The sequence below is a fragment of the Danaus plexippus genome (assembly GCF_018135715.1).
Source record: "Danaus plexippus chromosome 16 unlocalized genomic scaffold, MEX_DaPlex mxdp_23, whole genome shotgun sequence".
Lineage (NCBI taxonomy): Eukaryota > Metazoa > Arthropoda > Insecta > Lepidoptera > Nymphalidae > Danaus > Danaus plexippus.
The window spans coordinates 2,420,409-2,440,939 of NW_026869851.1; the positions used below are offsets into that span (position 1 = coordinate 2,420,409).

Here is a 20,531-nt window from a genome sequence, read left to right on the forward strand (position 1 = left end):
CTGACAGACGGCTCATTTTTTCCCGACATTTTCAACAAATATCGGTAATGTGAACACAAGTCAATACAAAACCTTAACAAATTATATATTAAAATTTTTTTCGAGAATCACGCTATCTAGTGGTGAAAACTGCTTGACAATTGGAGCAGTAGTTTTTCTGTTTATTGCGAACAGACAGACAGACAGACGCGGCGGGTTATTTTATTTTATAATATGTATATTACATATTACATATTTAAATTATTTTTACTTTAATTATAAATATTTACCGTTAAGAATTTATAAATCCATTTTGTACATTTCAAAAATCTTGTTTTATCTTAATCAACAAAACATGAACATAATATTATGAATAAAGTTACAAATTCTTTGAAACATTAATTCGCAATAATCTGACATCTGTCATTCATAAAATTGAAAGTGAATTGACCTAGGCTTGGTTGACAATAGCCAAAAGTTCTCCTCCATTCTACATGACACTGGCAGAATATACTGTGCACGTCTTTGCACGGACGAATGCCATATTATAAAAAAAAAAATTGCCAAAAGTTTCAAATTAACACACTTGTTTTGTTCAAAAGAGTACATACGTATGAGTTTTGGAGAATTTATAATAAAATAAATCGTAAATGAACAAGTAAAGGAGAAGCAAAAGCTTAAGACGCCTAAATAAAACGAAAAACCTCAATAGCTCTTCGACTAATTAAGTTTTCGCAGAAACGACAAAAAAATAATTGGATATTTTGTAATGAAAATTAAATTTATCTAAACCATCTCTATGTTGTTTTGTTTAATAAAATATTAATAAAGTCTAATTCATTATTTATCAGATAACTGTACATACCGGAAAATGTTCTTATCAGGAATAGTGACGAAGATTCTCAACAAAGTAATAAGAAATATTACAATGTTTCGCTTCTGCAATAAACTTTTAATGACAAACTTGTTACTATATGTATATACATATATATATATAATGTGTATGTGCTTCATTTTATTCGGACCTAAATTAAAAAAAAAACATTTATTTTTGTTTATACGTATATATGTTATATATAAATTAATATATACAATAAGATTATTGAATATATAACTTCTTTTCGAACTGACTTTACAAAAATTTGAGAAGGAACAGTTAATGGAACAACATTAAATAAATTACTGCTACTACTCAAAACTACCCACATTTTGGAGCAGCAAAAAATTTATACTTCTAGCCCGTATTTACGCAGAAAATACATAGTTAAAGAATAGTTCGAATAATACATATAAGTGAGCTTAATAAACCCTTACGAATTGTACATTTAGATATTAAATCTAAAACGATGGTAAGAAAAATATGTGATAGGTATTTACCAACAAACAAACAAATAGCTGGAGATGTTTTAACTTGTATTAAACTTCATTCGTTCAATTCGTTCATTTCGTTCAATTCACTTTAATTTGTTTTATTATAATCTGTGACGACGCGTCGTTCAACTCAAGGCAAGACCTTGTTCAGTGTTCGCTTTAGTCACGATGTCTGAACCTCTGCATTTAATGCCAGTCGAAACATGGGACGAAATAAAGAAAGTATTACATTCTGATTTTCCAAGATGTTTATCAGGTTATACATTCCTAGACAATATGGAAGGTATTATGAAACTGAACCTTGATTACGGCGTCAAAGTTTATTGCCCTTACGGAAATTTGATTAATGGAATTGTAGCGCTTAATGTAAAGGTAAGTGCAAGTGCACTATATATAATTTATTAAATTAAATAGTTGTGAAATATTGTCTATCTGATATTAAATACGTAAATAAATAAATATTAATATTCGCAGCTTGATAACAGTAACAGGAAAACATTCATGGTCACTGTATGTTTATAAAAGATCAAATATCACAAATAAATATGCTTTGTTTAGGCTCCGTTTGAATTTGTTAAATATTTCCATTATAAATTCAATGAAGTTAAATAATAAAAGTATGAAAAATTATAATTTATAGTACAGGTATAAATATTGGTTTTCTAATTTCGGAAAACCTTATTACAGCATCAAAATATAAATTCATAAAAACAGCAAATTTTTTTTGAGTTAGTTAAGATTAACGTAGACTTAACGTAGATTTTTATACCGTGTTTAAATTAACAATGGTATAATTCTAGAATTCCTTTTACGAAGTGATTATCCAATGCCCGAATAATGACACCACAGAACTTGAAGAAGCTTTGAAAACAACAAAAGTTATAGACTGGGCGCGAAAACTTGAAGTGCCGTTCGCACCTAAAAATGTACGAGACTGTATGGAAAGAATCATAAATGAAAGAAATTACACATTACAGTACATTGATATTACAGACACGTTTATACTCAAGAGAAACGCAATGCCATTCGATATAAGGTAGAGCTGAAATTAAATTCATTTAGATAGGAATTACTTTAAAATAATGCATCTAATTAAAGAAGGAATACATAACTTTACGAGCACTTGTGTGCTGATACACTTAATAAAATTATTTGAATTAATAATTCTCTTTATATTGATCTAACTGATATATGATGGAAGTGAATGAATGATACGTGAGAACGCCCACAAATGCGAACAGAATTAAATACTAGTTAGTATAATTTTGCAATGAAACAAAAATGATGATGCGTGGATTTACATGATTACATTATTATGTCAAGCGTAGCTCGTACAATAATTAATATGTACACAACTCTATTGCAGACTAGCCCCGGAACTGTCCTTCAAACTTCTTACTTTACATTACAAGGATACGGTTAATAACGCATGGCCGCACAAATACCCGGGATCTGATTGGTATTTTGAATTACTAATAAAAGCCAATTTAGGCTACGGCCTGTTTAAAGGAGATGAGCTAATTTCGTGGGTTTTCATTAAAGAAATGGGAGCGCTCGGACATCTCTACACTTTGGAGGAGCATAGAAGGAAAGGTTACGGAGAATTAGTTTTAAAACTCATATCAAATGTATTACTGAATGAGGGGAAATACGTCGTAGCTTTTTGCGTCAAAGGTAATGAGAATGCATGCAAGCTGTATAAAAAACTGAATTTCGAGAACGTCCAAGTCGTTTATTGGTGCAATTTTATAGGTAATTAATTATTATAATGTAATCATTATCCAAATGTATTTAGTGACATACGAATTTTATTTTTAAATAACCTTTATTCAAGGTTATTACAACCGCTATTAAGTTATATTACCAACACATTTTGTTAATTTTATTTTTAAGTTATATCTATATGGTACGTCATAGGAAGAAACGCAGAAAAATTATATGTTTTTTTTAGTTTTTAATGTTTATTTTTCATCCAAACATTATCATTAATTTGTCAATAATAAAAATTCGACACCTTTTCTTTTAGATATAACTTATTAAAAATCTTATTTACAACATATTCTTCTATTGAAAACCGAGATTTTTTGAGAGATGAATTATAAAATTGCATTTATTATTTTATATTGCATTATATCTTTTAGGACTTTCTATTCTTTTTATATAATATATGTCTAAAAAACAGAATATTTAAACCGATATATTAGAAATATTTTATTTTGATAGGTGGAAATTTTCAAAAACTATTTAGGCTTGTTTATTAATGGCTAAGATACGATCTCGTTTTTAAATTATTGCTTGTCAAAAATTATTATTTAAGTGTTTCTATATAATATATCAATACATACCAACATAATTTAGAATTATTATGAACCCTCTCCTCAATAGAAAAAGGAATCCTAATTGAGTTTTTTATTCTTCGCTTTTCTGTTTGTATGTGGAGACCCCTTTCTGATGTATCACATTTAATATCAAATACTGTAAACTATAAAGTATGGACCAATGAAAAAACTCTATGATAGATCTAAAGATTATACTCTATGCTTCGTTGACTTTGTATATTTTAACTAAATTATAGCTTACCCCAAGCAAGGGTAAGCATCCAGAAAAAGTTAATTTGCACTTACATCATAAAACAATAAACCTCTTGCGGCGATCTGACATTGATTGGATATTGTTTAAGTAACCGAAACCTACGTTAAGGGATAATAGTTTATTAAGTTAAATTGGCCTTTAGCACTAACGTTTCAAGGTGATTTTTATTAGTTTACATATTATTTGTTAAAAAACAAACTTGTGTAGAACAATAATTTCATTATCAGTACAGAATCATAGGAATGACATTCATTTGTGTAGTCTTTCACTCTGTTGAACGCAAATGATATTGTTCTGAGTGAAAATTATTCTTATAAAAGCTTTATTAATATTAAAACTTTGTTTATATTGATTATAGCTATGGCGATCGTTAATTTTATTATTTTTAAATACGATCTTAAATTTGAAGAATCTTTACATATAAGAAAACGGTCAGTTTAAATATTCTACGAGTAAATATGATCACCAGTAAGTTTTTTTTCCTAATAAAGTATACAATACTTTATTTAATTTACAATCTAGAGTATCGACTAATAAGTAAATACATTTGACCTAAATTACTACATTAACATGTGTTCTAAGAATGTGTCCAGTGGCACGTACTTAGTCTTTGTTAAAGCGAAGGCACTTTGTTCGTGTGTTCTCAGTACGCAGCACTTATCACTTCATTCATTTGTCAATAAAAAACACTACACTAGCTGAAACGGCTTTGTTCGTTTAAGTCTTGTAACTATATTAGTGGTATCAAGGAGCTGGATTGACTTGACAATCACGTGATGATGAAGTCACTTTTCGTGGGCTTCGGCATATTTTTGTATGACTTGATCTACGACGTCTATGTTCAGTTCTCGATGTAGTTCACAGTTAAGAATGTACAGGGGTGTAAGACAATATCCCTGAGCACTTTGTTTTGGAAGCGTTGTATTATCTGGCGATTGGTTTTACTGGTACAGCCCCGTAGCTGGATATCATAAGTCTGTTTATATAGTAGAACTTTGTTATGTACTGATACAGGAGAGTCTTTCCCAAGCAGCCAATACATCTTCTGGTAACGTATTTTTAGTTCCCATCTTTGCTTCTTGACGTGTGCTTTCCAGCGCACATTGGCGTCTAAAGTCATGCAGAGGTATTTGGCTATATTAGAGTATGGTACTTGTTCACCATTCATTAATACAGGAAAATACTGTGGTCTCTTATTTGTTAAGTCAACATGAATTGACTTGCTTTCATTCAGCCTAATGCGCCATTTTTTAGTCCAGGAGATTACTTCGTTGATTGCTGTTTGGACTTTTTCAACGGCCTCTTCGTGATTATCACCTATCGCCGTTATGGCAGTATCGTCGGCAAAAGTTGCAACTAGATTGTTTTCGTTTACTGGGATATCACTGGTGTATAATAGGTACAGAATTGGGCCTAATACGCATCCTTGTGGTAACCCAGCTTTGATTGGCCTTTTTTCTGAATTGGCGTCTTCTTGGCGAATCCGAAATACCCTATTCAGTATATAAGACCTAAGAATCTTAACAAATTTTCACTGTAACATTAATTTGAGCTTATGAGTCAGTCCTTCATGTCAAACTATCAAATGCTTTTTCTATAATGTTAGTTATTCTATGTACCTGATCAATTGTTGAATGCTCTTCTCTAAAACCAAATTGATGTTCAGGAATAATATTACTGCTTTCAATAACCGGTTTTAGTCCTTTTAGCAATAGATTCTCGAACAATTTTGACGCAATTGGTAATAGAGAAATTGGTCTGTATGAAGCTGGTTCAAGTGGTGGTTTTCCCAGGTTTTGGTATCATAATTATTTCAGCTACCTTAAACAGGTCGGGTACATACTTTAATCTAAATTAAAGTTATCACTTTAACAACAGCTTTACTATTAAAATTTTTCAAAATTTCAGCAGTTATAAGTTTGTAGCCAGGTGATTTTTTCAATTGATATGGGCCTTAATCATATATGAAACTACCTTTTGTGTGACGACTCCTGTAAGATAAGAACAAATTTATAAATTAATATACTATATTTTCATATGTTGTAAGCTAAACCGCGTTTAAAATGTTTATATATTTTTCCTTCTTTATAATAAAAAATAAAAAAGAAAATAAATTCATATATTTAAAATTCGTGATATTCGTCATTATTTTTCATGAGATTTTGTTTATAATTTTTTTGTCTATTAAAGTTGAATGATTTACATAGTAACATTTAAAATTGTGTATAGAAATGAAACTAAGAAGTATATTGTGTATACTGTAAATAGAAGGAATGTAGCAAAACATAAAATATACTTTTTTAATTTGAAGTTGTAATTAAGAAAATTTATCTATTCTCGTATTGTACAAGTCGCATTTTAGTGCATCAAATGGTTTCAGTTGAGAGAGCCCAAATGATTTTTTTGAAAATCCATAGTTTTATGAAAATCAATTATAATATGCAAAACAAATTCTTGTCTCTTATTTTATAACCTAACTACATCAATTCATATTCTAATGCGTTATTATATAAAAAACATATAAAAAAGAATGTTATATGTCATATATCAAACGATTTTATTACAGAAACACTTAATTTTTGTTAATAATTTCAATAAGTTTCTTAAAATAAATTAAAGTTATGATCTTATGAAAAATTATAAATTTAAAAGACAAGAACAATTTCTATCACAAATAACGAAACAATATGAATCTTTCAACAAACTGGTACCTAAATAACTATATGGATTATTTTTTTTAAATTATCATTGTTACTCTACTTTAAGTTGACAGCCAAATTTTGTATCTTAGCTATCTGCAACGAGCAAAAAGTATTTATTAAAAATTTTATATTTCGTGGTTTACTATTACAATTTACAAACTTCTGTACATATCCATGTTTCGTAATTCAAATAGGAAATTGATATTATTACTATTATTTAAATTTCCATCCAGATTCCATTGAGTAGAGTATTTAGGTCTTCTACGACGGCGGGTCTACTCAATTTTAGGTTACGTCCTGACAATAGATTCTGTTTATAAAAATTGTGTCGTGTAAAAATGTATTTTAAGATATTCGTTAGTTAAATACAAAACGATACCAGGTTGTATTTACAAGGAGATGTTTATGTTGAATAATAGTACTACTTTGGTTTTACAAACAACAATTATATTATTTAGTAACATTTTTTGTGGAAAATGTTTACATGTTCTCGGTCACTCTTGAACATAACGAATGAAATAACATTTTTTCTAAAGATCTATAACGCATAAAATATTTTTTATACACATGAGTGATTTACTAAAGGTGACTTATATCACGGTGAGCATATCCCACATCGTAACGGAATCCCTCAAATATTTGAAATGCTAAAAACATTATTTAACCATAACGACAATTATCTTTTCATCAGTCCATTAATCAGAATGATCACTGATTATAAAACATAAATTTTTACGACAAATAAGTTGTTAAGTTTTTTAAATACATTATCTTAACTTGACAATATGTTATTGGCATTACTATTAAAATTAAATATAGAGCTGATGTACTACAATACATTAAGTTAAAAGAAAATCAACAGAATAAACAAGCAGATATTACTAATCCACTTAATAGAATGAATTAGAACTAGTAATTTACTACCTTTACTAACTTCTTACAAAAGAATGTTACAAATCTTATCTTATTACGTGAAACATAATTGTGCGTAAATGCAACAAAGGTTGGTTAATACATTTTTTTTGCTATCGTTCACATAGCACACAAAACGATTGACATTTGTAATGATTATTTCTCAGAAATAATAAAAACTTCCCTGGATTTAATGGCTTCGTATTGATCTAAAGTAGGCTCTATTGCGAAACCATTCTAGCAGATCTCTTAATCCTCTAAAACTCATCAGAATTATTCTTAACTATCAAAGCTATTCAAGAAAATTCTTATATCAATTAAATACATTACATTACTATATGTAAACTAATTGCTAGCATTTACAACTTTCAACGAAAGATGAATTTAAAAAGGACCTACATCTATTTTTGTTCCCTTTGTAATTTTTTTTTTTGCATATATATTCATAAATTACTAAGAAGGAAAAAAGACCTGTTTATAGTTTTCGATACTTCCTTACCATTAGACAAAGACTACTTGTCTTTTGCGCTATAATGAAAATCATTAAATTGATGGATGTCCTCTTAATGTTTGAATCAGTCCGAGACCTTGTAATAATCCGTATCTATGGAAGGGTAGACCATATACCAGCCTGCGTGTGAATATGTCGCCATTATGTGTCTCCTCTACGAAATGTATGGACTTCGTAGATGGAAGTAGATTAAAAATTTGTTGTGACAGACTTTCCTTTTTTATTGTGATAAACATGCGGACTGTTTTTCTGTTCTGTGAGTATTTATTTATTATTTAACTTAGTAGTCTATATTTGCAGATTAATATTCTACATATTATTTATTTTATGATATAAGACGAACTAAAATTAAAATGAAAAATAAAAATCCTCAATCTTGTCGAACATCACCCATCTTTAAGAGTTGAAGGGGCTGAAATTCTTTTTTAATATTAACTTTGTACAATTGCTTATATAGAATTTGAAGAAATGTCGTCTGAAAAATAACGTGTTTATTTAAATATTATTTTTCCTTACCAAAAAATGTTGTGTTTTAGATTTGTTTGTGTACGACTGTATACGTATATCTAAAAACTATATATTATATAGTTAGAATTAAAAAATTAATTAATCATCATATCTATAATGAGAATGTGTTATAAGTTTAAATAATTTATAATTGAATTACAATAGTAAGAACTTTTCGTTATAACGAACAGGCTGACGTGAGTCATTTCGTTTCAATTCTGTTTAATGTGGAACAGAACTGCGTCTGGAATATTGAAATAGAGTCGTCACACAGATGTCATCTTATTATAGTGGGATTCATATCAATTTTATCTCCATACTGATATCCGGATGTTCGAGAAATTCGTCCTCACACTATGAATATTATGATAATAGACTATTTACATTCTAATCTAATTAAAAAATATATATTGATTTATAATCTACACACATAACTTAAAACAATGTGTTTTTTTCTTTCATATCTAACTCAAGAACAAGTCAAGTTAAATAAATATAAATGCCTCTTAATTAAAAACCTGAATAAACTCTCTTTATATACATTATGAATTGCGTTTAAAACTAATCTTATATAATGATTGTCATATATTATGTTACACACATTTTCATTTTATTTGTTCTATATGTAAATGACACGAGTGAAAAGTTAATATATAATCAACTATATTATATACATTCGTCTGCATTAAATTTCCGAGATATATGAAAATTAAATTCTAAACTACGTTGAATTATAAGAATATTTCACAGTTGACGCCGTTATAACGTTGGAGTTATGTCAAAATTAAAATGCAGCTACAGAAATATTAAACCTTAATAAATATATAGTTATATATATTTATTGAAGCGATATTTCATTTTTAAACAGTTTTCTCGCCTATTTATCTATACTCAAATATTTTTATGTAACTTATGGAAATATTGTTTGGCATTTGCTCTTGGGACTTTTGAAAGTTTAAAGTCGATTCTTCTCAACGTATAAACTTTATACTTCGGTGAAGTTTTTGAGGAAAAATCAGAACGATACAACAATAAAACTGACTATTCGCTTTTCCCCTTTTTATTGCGACGTCACACGCAATGCCAAGAAAATAAAATTTGTAACGATAAACGAATGTCAGAGAAATAAAAAAATGAATGAAAAATATAACGTAAATGAAAATAGTTTTATTGACCATCATTACAATTGTAGCGTAACATAATTAGTTTATTTATGAAAAACCTCCATTATCTGTATAAGATGTGATTAACTTACCCTTTTAATGTACCTAATGCAAGTACTTAACTAATTTTTTGCCTTAGATAGTGAATTGATTTGATCTTGGAAAATATACCGACAAAATTAATATAACGATTGACTGTTATCTAACTGTAAACTGTTGTAGATCGTTTAATTAAGTTTAATAATAATAATAATAATATTAAAATTTTTAAAGAACACGTTAGTTATAATTCTTTAATGAATTAGTTAGGAATTAGGAAATCGTTGAAAAACAATTTAGTTATGGTTAGTAATGTATCATTTAAATACATATATTCTTTTCACTCTTTCTCAGAGTCTTGTGCAAATTTATTTACAACAATACATATATAGATTATTCTAACACTTATTGAAGAGCCATCTAGCTATTTGATTTCTAACATTGTTTGATCATATTACTCACAGGAAACAATATTAATTCATTATATTAGGAACATCTAACATTCCTTATCAATCAAATACTATAAAAACTTTAGAACGCTGACAGATTTTTTTTTATTAAGTTAAAGAACTTCATCAAAATTACTTCAAGCATGAAGCCTTCCTTACACTAATCACGTCAAAATAATGACTGTAGGCTATATTGAAAATAGAATACATTCTATAAGACTGAAAATATTTGTTTAATATTACATAATACACTTGTTTGTCCGTTTAACGTGCATTTAATATTTGTCTTATATATGTAAATGTTATGAACATATCTTATAATTTATATACCTTTAGACAATTTTGATATTTACGAGTAATAGTTTTTCTATTTGCTCGTTTATTACGTACAGGTGTTCAGCATCCCTAATGAGTGATTTGTGACAAAAAATTAACCTGTGTCTATCCAGATCTGCAAGTTGCTAGACATGAAAATATATTAGATAGCATTCATTTTAATAAATTGAAGTAATAAAAAAAATATAAATTACAATAACTCATGGAGTCAATATGACATTGTTTTCCCTTTTTCGAGTTTCATCCAGTAATCTTGATATATAATAAAAAGACCAGTTTTAGTTTGAAGATTTCTTCATTTATATTTAAAAATTATAATTTAATTTACCTCATTAAACAACTAAACTAACACAAAAGCAACAATAATGTAAGCGTAACAAAACGCTTATATTTACACTATCCTTTTCTGTATTATTTAATAATATGATGAAAATATCCAAGTTAGAAAACTGCAATCGGATCATAACCCCTCTACCATGTCAACCTTTGCCATTGAATTAAAATTACTTGCACTAAATACATACAATAGCTGATTATGTTTTCAACTTAATCTTATTACGTGTTGATTGTTTAAGCCATTGAAGTGTTTTTTATTCGTCATTATTATCTCAATAAAAATAGCTGAGAAAAGTTCTTTGTAATATACCTGTTTGCGACATGTATTGTGTTTCTTGAGAACCACTAAATAGTATTATATGTCCTGATATGATAACGAAGAAAACAATTCTGTCATTCAGTCTGTTAATTTTGGGCGGGTGTATCAATTTCATTGAAATGTTAATCAAATAATGGATACCCTTGTGGGAAAGTTATATATAAAAAAAAAAATAAAAAAAAAATAGTTCTCTCCTGATTATAGGTCAAAATTTATAAATTAATACAATATGGCCGTGCAACTTATATTTTAATCATTATAACTTCTACATAATTTTTTTATTGAGTTAAAGGACTTCATTAAAATTACTTCATCCATGAAGCCTCACATGAAGCATTAATCACGTCAAAGTGATTGGTGATTGTGACTGTAGGTATAATATTTTCAATATAACCTACTATATACATTATATTTTCTGCGATAATTATAAAATACTAATTAAATATACGTGCAGGATTCTCATATGTCTCTAATTTATCCCCTAAATGCAAAAATTTTAAGAGGGAACAATCTAAAATAATTCTCAGATAGCGCACATTTTTTTTGTTTTTCTTCAAAAGACTGGATAATCAAAACCAATTAAATATTTAGATTACTCAATTATATAGTAATTACATAAATTAAAGTAAGCTGTCTTCATATCACTTCAATTAAATACCCAAAAGTGCGACCCGTCATATCTTATTTTGATTCTTTGAATTTACATAAGTAAGTAAAGAACTTAGAATATGCCTAAATACTTTTAAAGACACGACAATTACCAAATACACTAATGTAGCAAACACCATTCTTAAATAATATATTCAATCTTCAGTGACTTTTGCAATACTCCGGAGTAGAACTCAAAATGAAAAAAGTCGTCGACCTTTTGACAATGGCCAAGACTTTGAAGTAAAGCTTGCCGTACCAGGAAAACCTGGAAATGACTACCCTGTTTTTCATCGAATTCCAAGAACCTCCTTTACTTGTTCAGGAAAAGAACCCGGTAAGTAACTACAACATTTTTTTTTTATGAATAAAATTTAAGTATTGAAAATATGACTTTGTTATTAGATAAAACATATTTTCACGACTTTATATATATTTAAAGAAACGAGCATAAACTAAATCACAGATAACACTGAAATAGAATAGAAAAAGTTATTTTAAAACTAATATTAAACAGATAAAATTTGGGAGTAGGCAGCTGATTTTCAGGGAAGATAAAACTGAGAGCTTTACTTTGTTATAAATTAAGAACGAAATACTTAAATGTTTTAATGTTCTTATATACTTTCCAGGTTATTATGCCGACATGGAAACAAATTGCCAAGTATTTCGAGTCTGTACATTCGGTTCAACTTTTGGCTACCAATCATTTCTATGTCCCAATGGAACCTTATTCAATCAAGCTGTCTACGTTTGTGATTGGTGGATGAATGTTAATTGTACAAAATCAAAAGAATTCTATAATTATAAAAGTGAATTATTAAATTTAAGGAACGGACCACATTTTATGAGGGATATTAAAAAAATGATAACACATCCTATGAGAAATCCTTATGATCAGAGCTTTGCCAAAGATCGTTTAATTATAATTCAAAATTACCAACCTCCGAATAGCCCTTTTAATAGTATTTCTAAGAATTATGCACCAAAAAACTCCAGCGAAATAATATCTCAAGTAAAAGAAAATAGTACTACTGATGTCTCAACTGCTACTTCGAAACCTACTACCTACTACTATTCAAATTTTAATATTTTTCCAACAAGTAACAAAAGTTTTAACTCTGTACGACAGCAATCTCAAAAATCATTTCCCCAACAAAAAGTAGGAATAAATTACAAACAACGTCAATTTTCTAACAGTCATTCGGGTCAAGCCTTACCAAATAAAACAAAAAATGTATTAAGTTACACAAAACGTTTGCAAAATATAGTAAAACCAACTCAGTCAAATCAAAGAGTTCAGCAGTTTTTGAATCATCATCATATCCCAGCTCTTTCAAGTCAAGAAAATAGATTAGTTATTAATAGCCAACAAAGCCATCCGACACAAAATACTTTAAGTAACAACCATTCCAAGGTACAACTAAATCGGCATATATTACAAGACAAAGAATTGTATTCCTACAAACACAATCAAGCACGCTTTTCAAAAGATACTAGGAGTCAGGTCAACATAGAATCACAACAAAACTTGGTGAGTAACGATAGCTCACCTACCCTTATAAGAAAAACTTTAGCGTTTCGAGAAATAATAAAAGATCCTAAAAACGGAACTCCAAGATCTAAAATAACATTTAAAACTTGGATTTTAAGACCCTCCAACAGTGAAAAATTATCCGCGGACCCAACTCCATACACTTCCAATACACCAAAAGTTACCATAATTGACGATAACGATTCAGACGTTATTAGTAATACTTCTGAGGAATCTGAAGATCAGACTGACCTTGATTTAGAACCCTATCAATATAATCCACCAACAAGCTCAAGCGCTCTAACTTATGAAACAACCACTGAAATTCCCTTAACAACTAAAACTAGTTTTAGCCCTTCAGAACCAACAAAACCTTCATTTTTATATCTACCTCCAACGACTTATAAGACACCGATACTTTTGTATAATTATCCAACAAACAATATTCAAACACGACGTCAGTATTTACTTCCAGAAATAATACAGAGTCCTCTCATAGAACTAGGTAGTTCCCCTGTACCTTTTATACAATCACATACAAACGTGAAAGAGCCTATTTTCCCTCTAAGGAAAAAAAATTCAACACAAATAAATCACAACCATAATTTATTTACAAATACACTGCTAAAAAATAACTTAGAAACAGTAAAAGATTTACTGAAAGATACAAATAAATTATTTAGAATAATATCACCTAACAACATTTATGGGCTTAAACAAGAAATTAAAACAATTGATTATCTTGATGAAAACTTACCACAAAATATACAAGACCAGGTCCATGACAAAACGTTACAACAATCTCCTACAGAATTACCCAAAAATTCTAAACTCATTGCAACGCCATCTATTGTGTTAGAACCACCTGATGAGAGCTATGAATATAGTTTTAAAAATTCTAATAAATTATCTTATTTATCCTTCATAAAACAACCAATTCTTCCTACAATAGAAAGAACAGTTTCCATTAAAATTACTATGCCCCAAAAAATTGCAGACTTTTTATTTAAAAAAAATGTTTCTGATAATTTAGAAATCTTAAGCACAGAAAACACGAATTCCTTTGTGCTGGCTAATAAAATGCCAAACAAAGAAGACTCTCATCAATACGTTCCCATCGGCAAACTTGTTTGGAATAATAGTTCTGATACTTCTCCTTCTCAGGAATTGCTTTTTTCTTTTTTGGCAGACTCTATTAGTGCAGCTCAAGAACATAAAAATATTGCCAAACAGGAAAATTTTCAGCCAACACCAACACATTTCACATACCTAAATAAAAATGGAATAGGATCTATATCTGATAAAATATCACAAATGACATCAGAACAATTTTCAAACATAAAGCTCTCAAGTAACGATCAACTTTCGAGAAGAGCAAACCCAAATAATTTAAACAATGACTTACAAACCAGAGGCTACAAACAGATAGAAATCGATAATTCAGTAAATCGTCACCAGAACAAAACACATCAGGATTTGATTAATGCTAAGCAAATCGCCGGCAGTCATTTGTCTGATACAGATTCAAATTTGCAATCAAATGTGGAACCTATATACAGCGGTCAATTGTACCAACTTTCTGTTCCAGAAGTTACAAAACAGTTTTATAATTTTCTATCCCAAAAAAAGAGCAAATACAGTTTAAACTATGAAGGGAAGAATAACGAAAATAAATACAAACCATCACAATCTGAATTTGAAATGATAAAATCACAAATATTATCGCCCGAATCTAACCCTAGTAAACTAAATCAGAAATCAATAGACCAGAGAACTACAGCTTACGACTTTAAAGACAACATCATTATACCTAGCGACAGTATAGCTGCACAGATACATGACAACACAATAGGAATTATTGCTCATCCATTACAAAAAGATAAATTAATAAATTATAAGAAAGACAACATCTACTATATTTATACGCATCTAAACGACACTGATATAAACGACTTCAAGAGAAACAACATACTTAACAGGCCCTTCATTTCAAGACCAAACAGTAAACTTTCGGAGCTAATAGATAATATAATACCGTCAATTAAATATGACCTTGAAACTGATATTAAAAAACAAACTACACCGAATACATTGCAGCAAGATACATTTGGTATACAGAGCCAAGAGATTGGTGCCGATATCAATTACATAAACAATCATCCCGAAACAAGAAAGCCATTCGATAAATCATACCAGGGCCCCTCATCATACAGTGCACCTCAAGGTACAGTTGGCAATTTGGAATTTAATAAAAACTCAATAGAACTCAATGACGATATAGAAAAGATCGATAATTATGAAATCAACGGTTATCCGAAACTCATTCCAACGAAACGATTTTCATTTAGATAAACATAGCTTTACACATTTTTAACGATTTTTTTCAAACACTTTATGTAAATATTATTAATTAAATGTTATTTATGACATCATTTCTACTTTTTACCGTCCCATAAAAATAACCTTGAGCGTGTAATAAATAAATCATATTACATGTTATACCAAAAAATAATGTTGCATATTTTAAGACGCACTAATAATAAAAATAAAACAATTTTAGCTTATCATATTTTACGACTTTTATTTGTGAACTGAAGCATTACACAAATATTTTAGTCGGAGGTCTAAATATATAGTTAATTCAAAGATGATATTATTTATTATATAATAAGGTTAATAAATATAAAATTATTTCTCTTAATTGTTTTTTGCTTATCTCCTTCTCTACCTATACCTGTGAAGACGAGTACGCTCGCCATTCTTATCCTCCCTGTTGTCATTAAGACAATCTTAACAAAATGTAGAACCTAACTGTCTAGTAAAGCGCCTTCATAGTCATTATTTTATAATTTTTAAAATTGATCTTTAACCCAAAATATGACAAAGAATAACTTGAAATTAATATTTTTAGATTACTACGCGTATTATTTATAAAAACTACATACTCCTGTAGTTTCGGTTACTTTAAACATTTTGTCTGCTCGTGATCACGGTCGCTACATATAGTCGTATATATATCATGCACTATTCGTGTGACCTAAAGTTATTTAACCACTTAGATTATAAACAAAAAAACTTTTACAAATAAAGAAAACTATCAACGCAATTCAAACTCATGTCATTTTACTTAGAAACTCGTTGTCATAGCAACGAGTATGTTTACGAAATAAAAAGCGAAGCGCTTTTTGTCGCTTCTTCTGGTTATTAGGATAGCTGATGTGTGTTTCATTTATTATTAGGATTCAGATAATAATTTATTTATACTATAAACATGGTGCTGAATCTAATATAAAGGTGAGATATATTATGTCTGTCATTATTGGTCATTTATTTTGTTTTCAATGCACAGTTCAAATAAAAGTATTATAAAAAATTTTACACATATCACACATATTGTGAATGATAACTGCTTGTGTCAATTTAAATGTTTGCAATAAATAATACTCAAACACGTTAATATTATTATTACTTTTAAAATGTTTTATGATATCCGCCATTTGACAGACATGGATACAATAAATAACAAATTTTTAAAACCTAAGAACTTAATTACTAATGAGAAATTAGTAGGCGAAGATAAAACAATTTTTTTTTTTACTATTTTTCTAATCAATTACATTGAAATAAGAACAACTATATCAAGTACAAGTTTATGTTGGACATAATTTTTTTTAAGTCTTCTCCACCCTAAATAATTTATAAGTTTTAAAACCTGAGAAATTTGTGTAGATTTCCAAAAATGGCGGATACGGACTTTGATAACGATACAAATGCATCCGAGAAGCCGAGCATAGTTGAAGAAGAAGTAGATATAGACTTAAGAAATGATCCTCGGGTGCAATGGCTGAAGGAGAGGATCCTTAACTACATCGGCATCGACGATGAAGAACTGTTTTACAATATGGTGGAAGAAGGAGATGTCAAACAAAAACTAGCAACATTCATCACATCACCCCTGAAACCGAATGAATTGTCGTTAGATAAAAGAACGTTTTATGTCGCAAAAATAATAGTGGACAAACTTATTCATGAAGATAAAGAATTCACTGAGTGGCGTACGTACATTTTAAAATAAAACGACCAATTTAAAATATCCTTAAATGGCATGGATGTATTTTCTCAATAATTATTTTTATTACTGTAAAGGAATCATTCCACCACCACCGCCTCCCCCACCATCGGGTAAAAAAGGTAAAAAAGGCAAGAAAAAAGGAGCAGCCGTACCAGAACCTGAACCCGAAGAAATGGAAGAAGATAAAAAGTCTAAAAGCATGAAAAGTATGAAGAGTATGAAAAGTATGAAAAGTATGAAGAGTGTGAAAAGTATGAAAAGTACAAAAAGTGTAAAAGGTACATTAACAGAAACAAAATAAAGATAGAGGTAATACTTGCTTCTTTCATTAACAAGATTAATTTTACAGATGCTGAGCTTGAAGAAGGTAAGTTTTTTTAAATATTTTTAAGACTTTACCTTATTTAATTTACTTACGATAGAGAGGACATCGCCTTTTAGATGAAGAAGTTAACACGGTAGCTGGAGCTGTCACAGATATATTCGATATCGACGAAGGAATGAAAACGGAAATAGATTTACGAATAGAGGAAGAAGAACCTCCCGTCGTAGCCGAAGACCTATACTCGTTTCCACCACGTAATATTATATTTATTGTTTTTTTTTTTTTAAAAAAACACGTAAATTCACAAATAAAATTTATTTTTGTGACTAATGTGATATCTGAAAAGTTTATATATACATTTCAAAAATACTTACAGCTCCCGAAGATTTAGATCCAGCAGTGGATGGCACATTAGAATTTTACACTGTCATTGTAAGCAAAATTCAAAACTCTTTATTTTCCTTTTTTTAATTCAAATTTGATGCGATAAGTAGTTTACTCAAATGTCTATATTATTTTTACAGCGACCAGTTCCACGTATTATTCAATATCCAAAATTAGTGCCAGTTTTTGGTGCATTCGTACCACAAGTAACGCACCGTAACCGAAGGTATCTCTATTTCATCAGACAAACTCAGGACGAAATACCGCTTTCGGACAGTGATTACAAAACAAAGCTCAAGATGCCGGAATACGTATTGGTTGGATTAACATCAGGGAAAGTTCTCATGAGTTTGGGATTACAGTTAAAGGAGGTGAGATAAAACCACTTCTGTTATTAGTCACATATTATATGCGTTGACTATTCTACATTTTAGAAGGTTAGAAACTTGCAACTGCTAGTATACGTAATTTGATTTTAAATGTTTCAGTCCTTTATTTTGCTGTTCACTCGTCAATTTCGTGAAATTCACTCAATGACTGTAGAGCCATCTACTACGACGCTGTCTCGTCAGGTATCATACGCTGGGAAACACTATGAAATGCGTGACACTACTTCAGAGGTACTTGCTTGTTTTCAACCCTACTGTAGGAATATTTTGATGTGATTTAGATTATTTATATATTACCGCTTATATTATTATATTTCAGGTAAATTATTTGCGACCTTCAGACTACCGTAGAATGTCCAATATTGTCAGAGGGGAAAATGCAGAACGAAGGTTTGTTTTCAGATAGTTTTTTATTTGTATATCATCTTTGATTTCGATGAATTAATACAGTCCTTAACATTATTTTTTTTTTTTAGAATCAAAAATATGAGATCCGAATCTAAGGCTTATTCATTTAAGTTTAAAGTTACAAGGCCGACTTCCTCAGTTCTCCAAAGGGTATGATTTAAAAAGACACCTTTCAGTTTATACAAGTGTATGGGACGTTTGTCATTTGAATGAATTTGTAATCGAAGAAATTGTGTAGCATTTAATAAATTGTATGCAGGAAGAGTCTGAATTCGAAGCGCCAGTAGTTGATATCCAAAAACCACAAAAAGAAGACAAGCCGGCGGCGTCCGAGGTTATTCATGACATTCAAGATCTTGTTGGAATCGTTGATTGGTAAAATAAAATTCTTTAATCCTACTCAAAGAAATAACGACGTATATTCTATCATTATTTAACATATGTTCAATGTGTTTATATATAAATGTCAGTCAGAATCTTTGTTAAAAACTAAAAATCGTTTATTTGATTTTCTAAATAAAAACAAAAACATTTAGTAATTCTTATTTTAGTATATAATAATACGATCCCAAAATAATAATTGGCTATACTATTTAGTTAAGCATTTGATTTTGACCTTTCCGTTTCAATTCACTTATAAGACGTTTACACAAATTTACGCCTTTACGATTTACCTAATAATTCTTCACCTTATTCTCTAAGTGTTGATACATAACCAAAAATTGTATAATGTGCAGATTTATATAAATATGTACAGTAATAAAAAATCTATTTAGTCTTATGTATTGTTTTAATATAAATTGCGAAAAGCAGAATTTCATTATATCACGTGTCGTATTTAGAACATCAGAACTCAACTTATAATAACAACTTCATTGATGGGACAGTTCTAGTCGGAAACATTATAACTTTTCTCGTCCGTACTTCATAATCAATACCATTAGCTGTCAATATAATCACTGTTAAAATGTTAGTTTTGTTTTATTATTGGCTATACTTTGTTTTTTGAAAAGGGCTTCTGTAGAAGGTATTTTCGCACTGAATTAATAATATTATAATACATATTACGAAAACCTTTACCAAATATAGGACGATACAGCACATAGAAGGTGAAATAAAACTTCCAATGCCGAATATACCGGCTCTCACGGAGGAGCTCCACCCGGGGCATGTGGCGTTTAAAGATCCTGAATTGACTGCACAATTGGAGGAAGCTGTCATTATGTGGGAGACGCATATTGATAATACTATATCTGCTTGCTTGGGAAAGGTGTGATATATTTTCTCTTTTGACTGTCTGATATTTTTTTAATAAATTAATTAATTACTGAAAAACACAATGATAATGCCTCTAATATTTTTTAGACCCGCGAAGGTGAAGGTCCAGTTGCTGAATATAAATACTGGCGTGAGAGGGACGCAGAAATATCACTATTGGTTGAGCAATTGAAGCAACCTATGGTCGTCAAAATTCTAGCTCTGCTCAAGAAGTCTTCTTCCACGATTATAATGGTATATAAAAAAAAATAAGAAGTTCTCAGAATAAAATCTTCAC

At 29.4% G+C, this 20,531-nt stretch overlaps 3 protein-coding genes across 3 annotated transcripts in view; all 3 read left to right on the forward strand.

The window, feature by feature from the left end:
• Positions 1-1,471: 1,471 nt before the first annotated feature.
• LOC116771817 (uncharacterized) lies at positions 1,472-3,501 on the forward strand. Its single transcript, XM_032663793.2, has 3 exons — positions 1,472-1,722; positions 2,151-2,386; positions 2,717-3,501. Exons 1-3 carry the CDS (start codon positions 1,519-1,521, stop codon positions 3,108-3,110), a joined length of 834 nt encoding a protein of 277 aa, XP_032519684.2. The 5' UTR covers positions 1,472-1,518; the 3' UTR covers positions 3,111-3,501.
• Positions 3,502-8,199: 4,698 nt separating this feature from the next.
• On the forward strand, positions 8,200-15,750 carry LOC133320292 (uncharacterized). Its single transcript, XM_061528235.1, has 4 exons — positions 8,200-8,251; positions 12,031-12,201; positions 12,497-13,903; positions 14,210-15,750. The coding sequence occupies exons 1-4, from the start codon at positions 8,200-8,202 to the stop codon at positions 15,748-15,750; spliced, it is 3,171 nt and encodes a 1,056-aa protein (XP_061384219.1).
• A 1,381-nt stretch (positions 15,751-17,131) lies between these two features.
• LOC116772029 (dynein axonemal heavy chain 10) overlaps positions 17,132-20,531 on the forward strand; it is a 30,469-nt gene continuing 27,069 nt past the window's right edge. The window contains exons 1-12 of the mRNA XM_061528115.1: positions 17,132-17,453; positions 17,545-17,748; positions 17,820-17,837; positions 17,912-18,049; positions 18,172-18,227; positions 18,320-18,550; positions 18,668-18,799; positions 18,888-18,958; positions 19,045-19,126; positions 19,236-19,351; positions 20,066-20,246; positions 20,342-20,488. Of these exons, the coding sequence (XP_061384099.1) occupies positions 17,138-17,453; positions 17,545-17,748; positions 17,820-17,837; positions 17,912-18,049; positions 18,172-18,227; positions 18,320-18,550; positions 18,668-18,799; positions 18,888-18,958; positions 19,045-19,126; positions 19,236-19,351; positions 20,066-20,246; positions 20,342-20,488 (1,692 nt within the window). The 5' untranslated portion in view covers positions 17,132-17,137. The remainder of the gene's footprint in view (positions 17,454-17,544; positions 17,749-17,819; positions 17,838-17,911; positions 18,050-18,171; positions 18,228-18,319; positions 18,551-18,667; positions 18,800-18,887; positions 18,959-19,044; positions 19,127-19,235; positions 19,352-20,065; positions 20,247-20,341; positions 20,489-20,531) is intronic.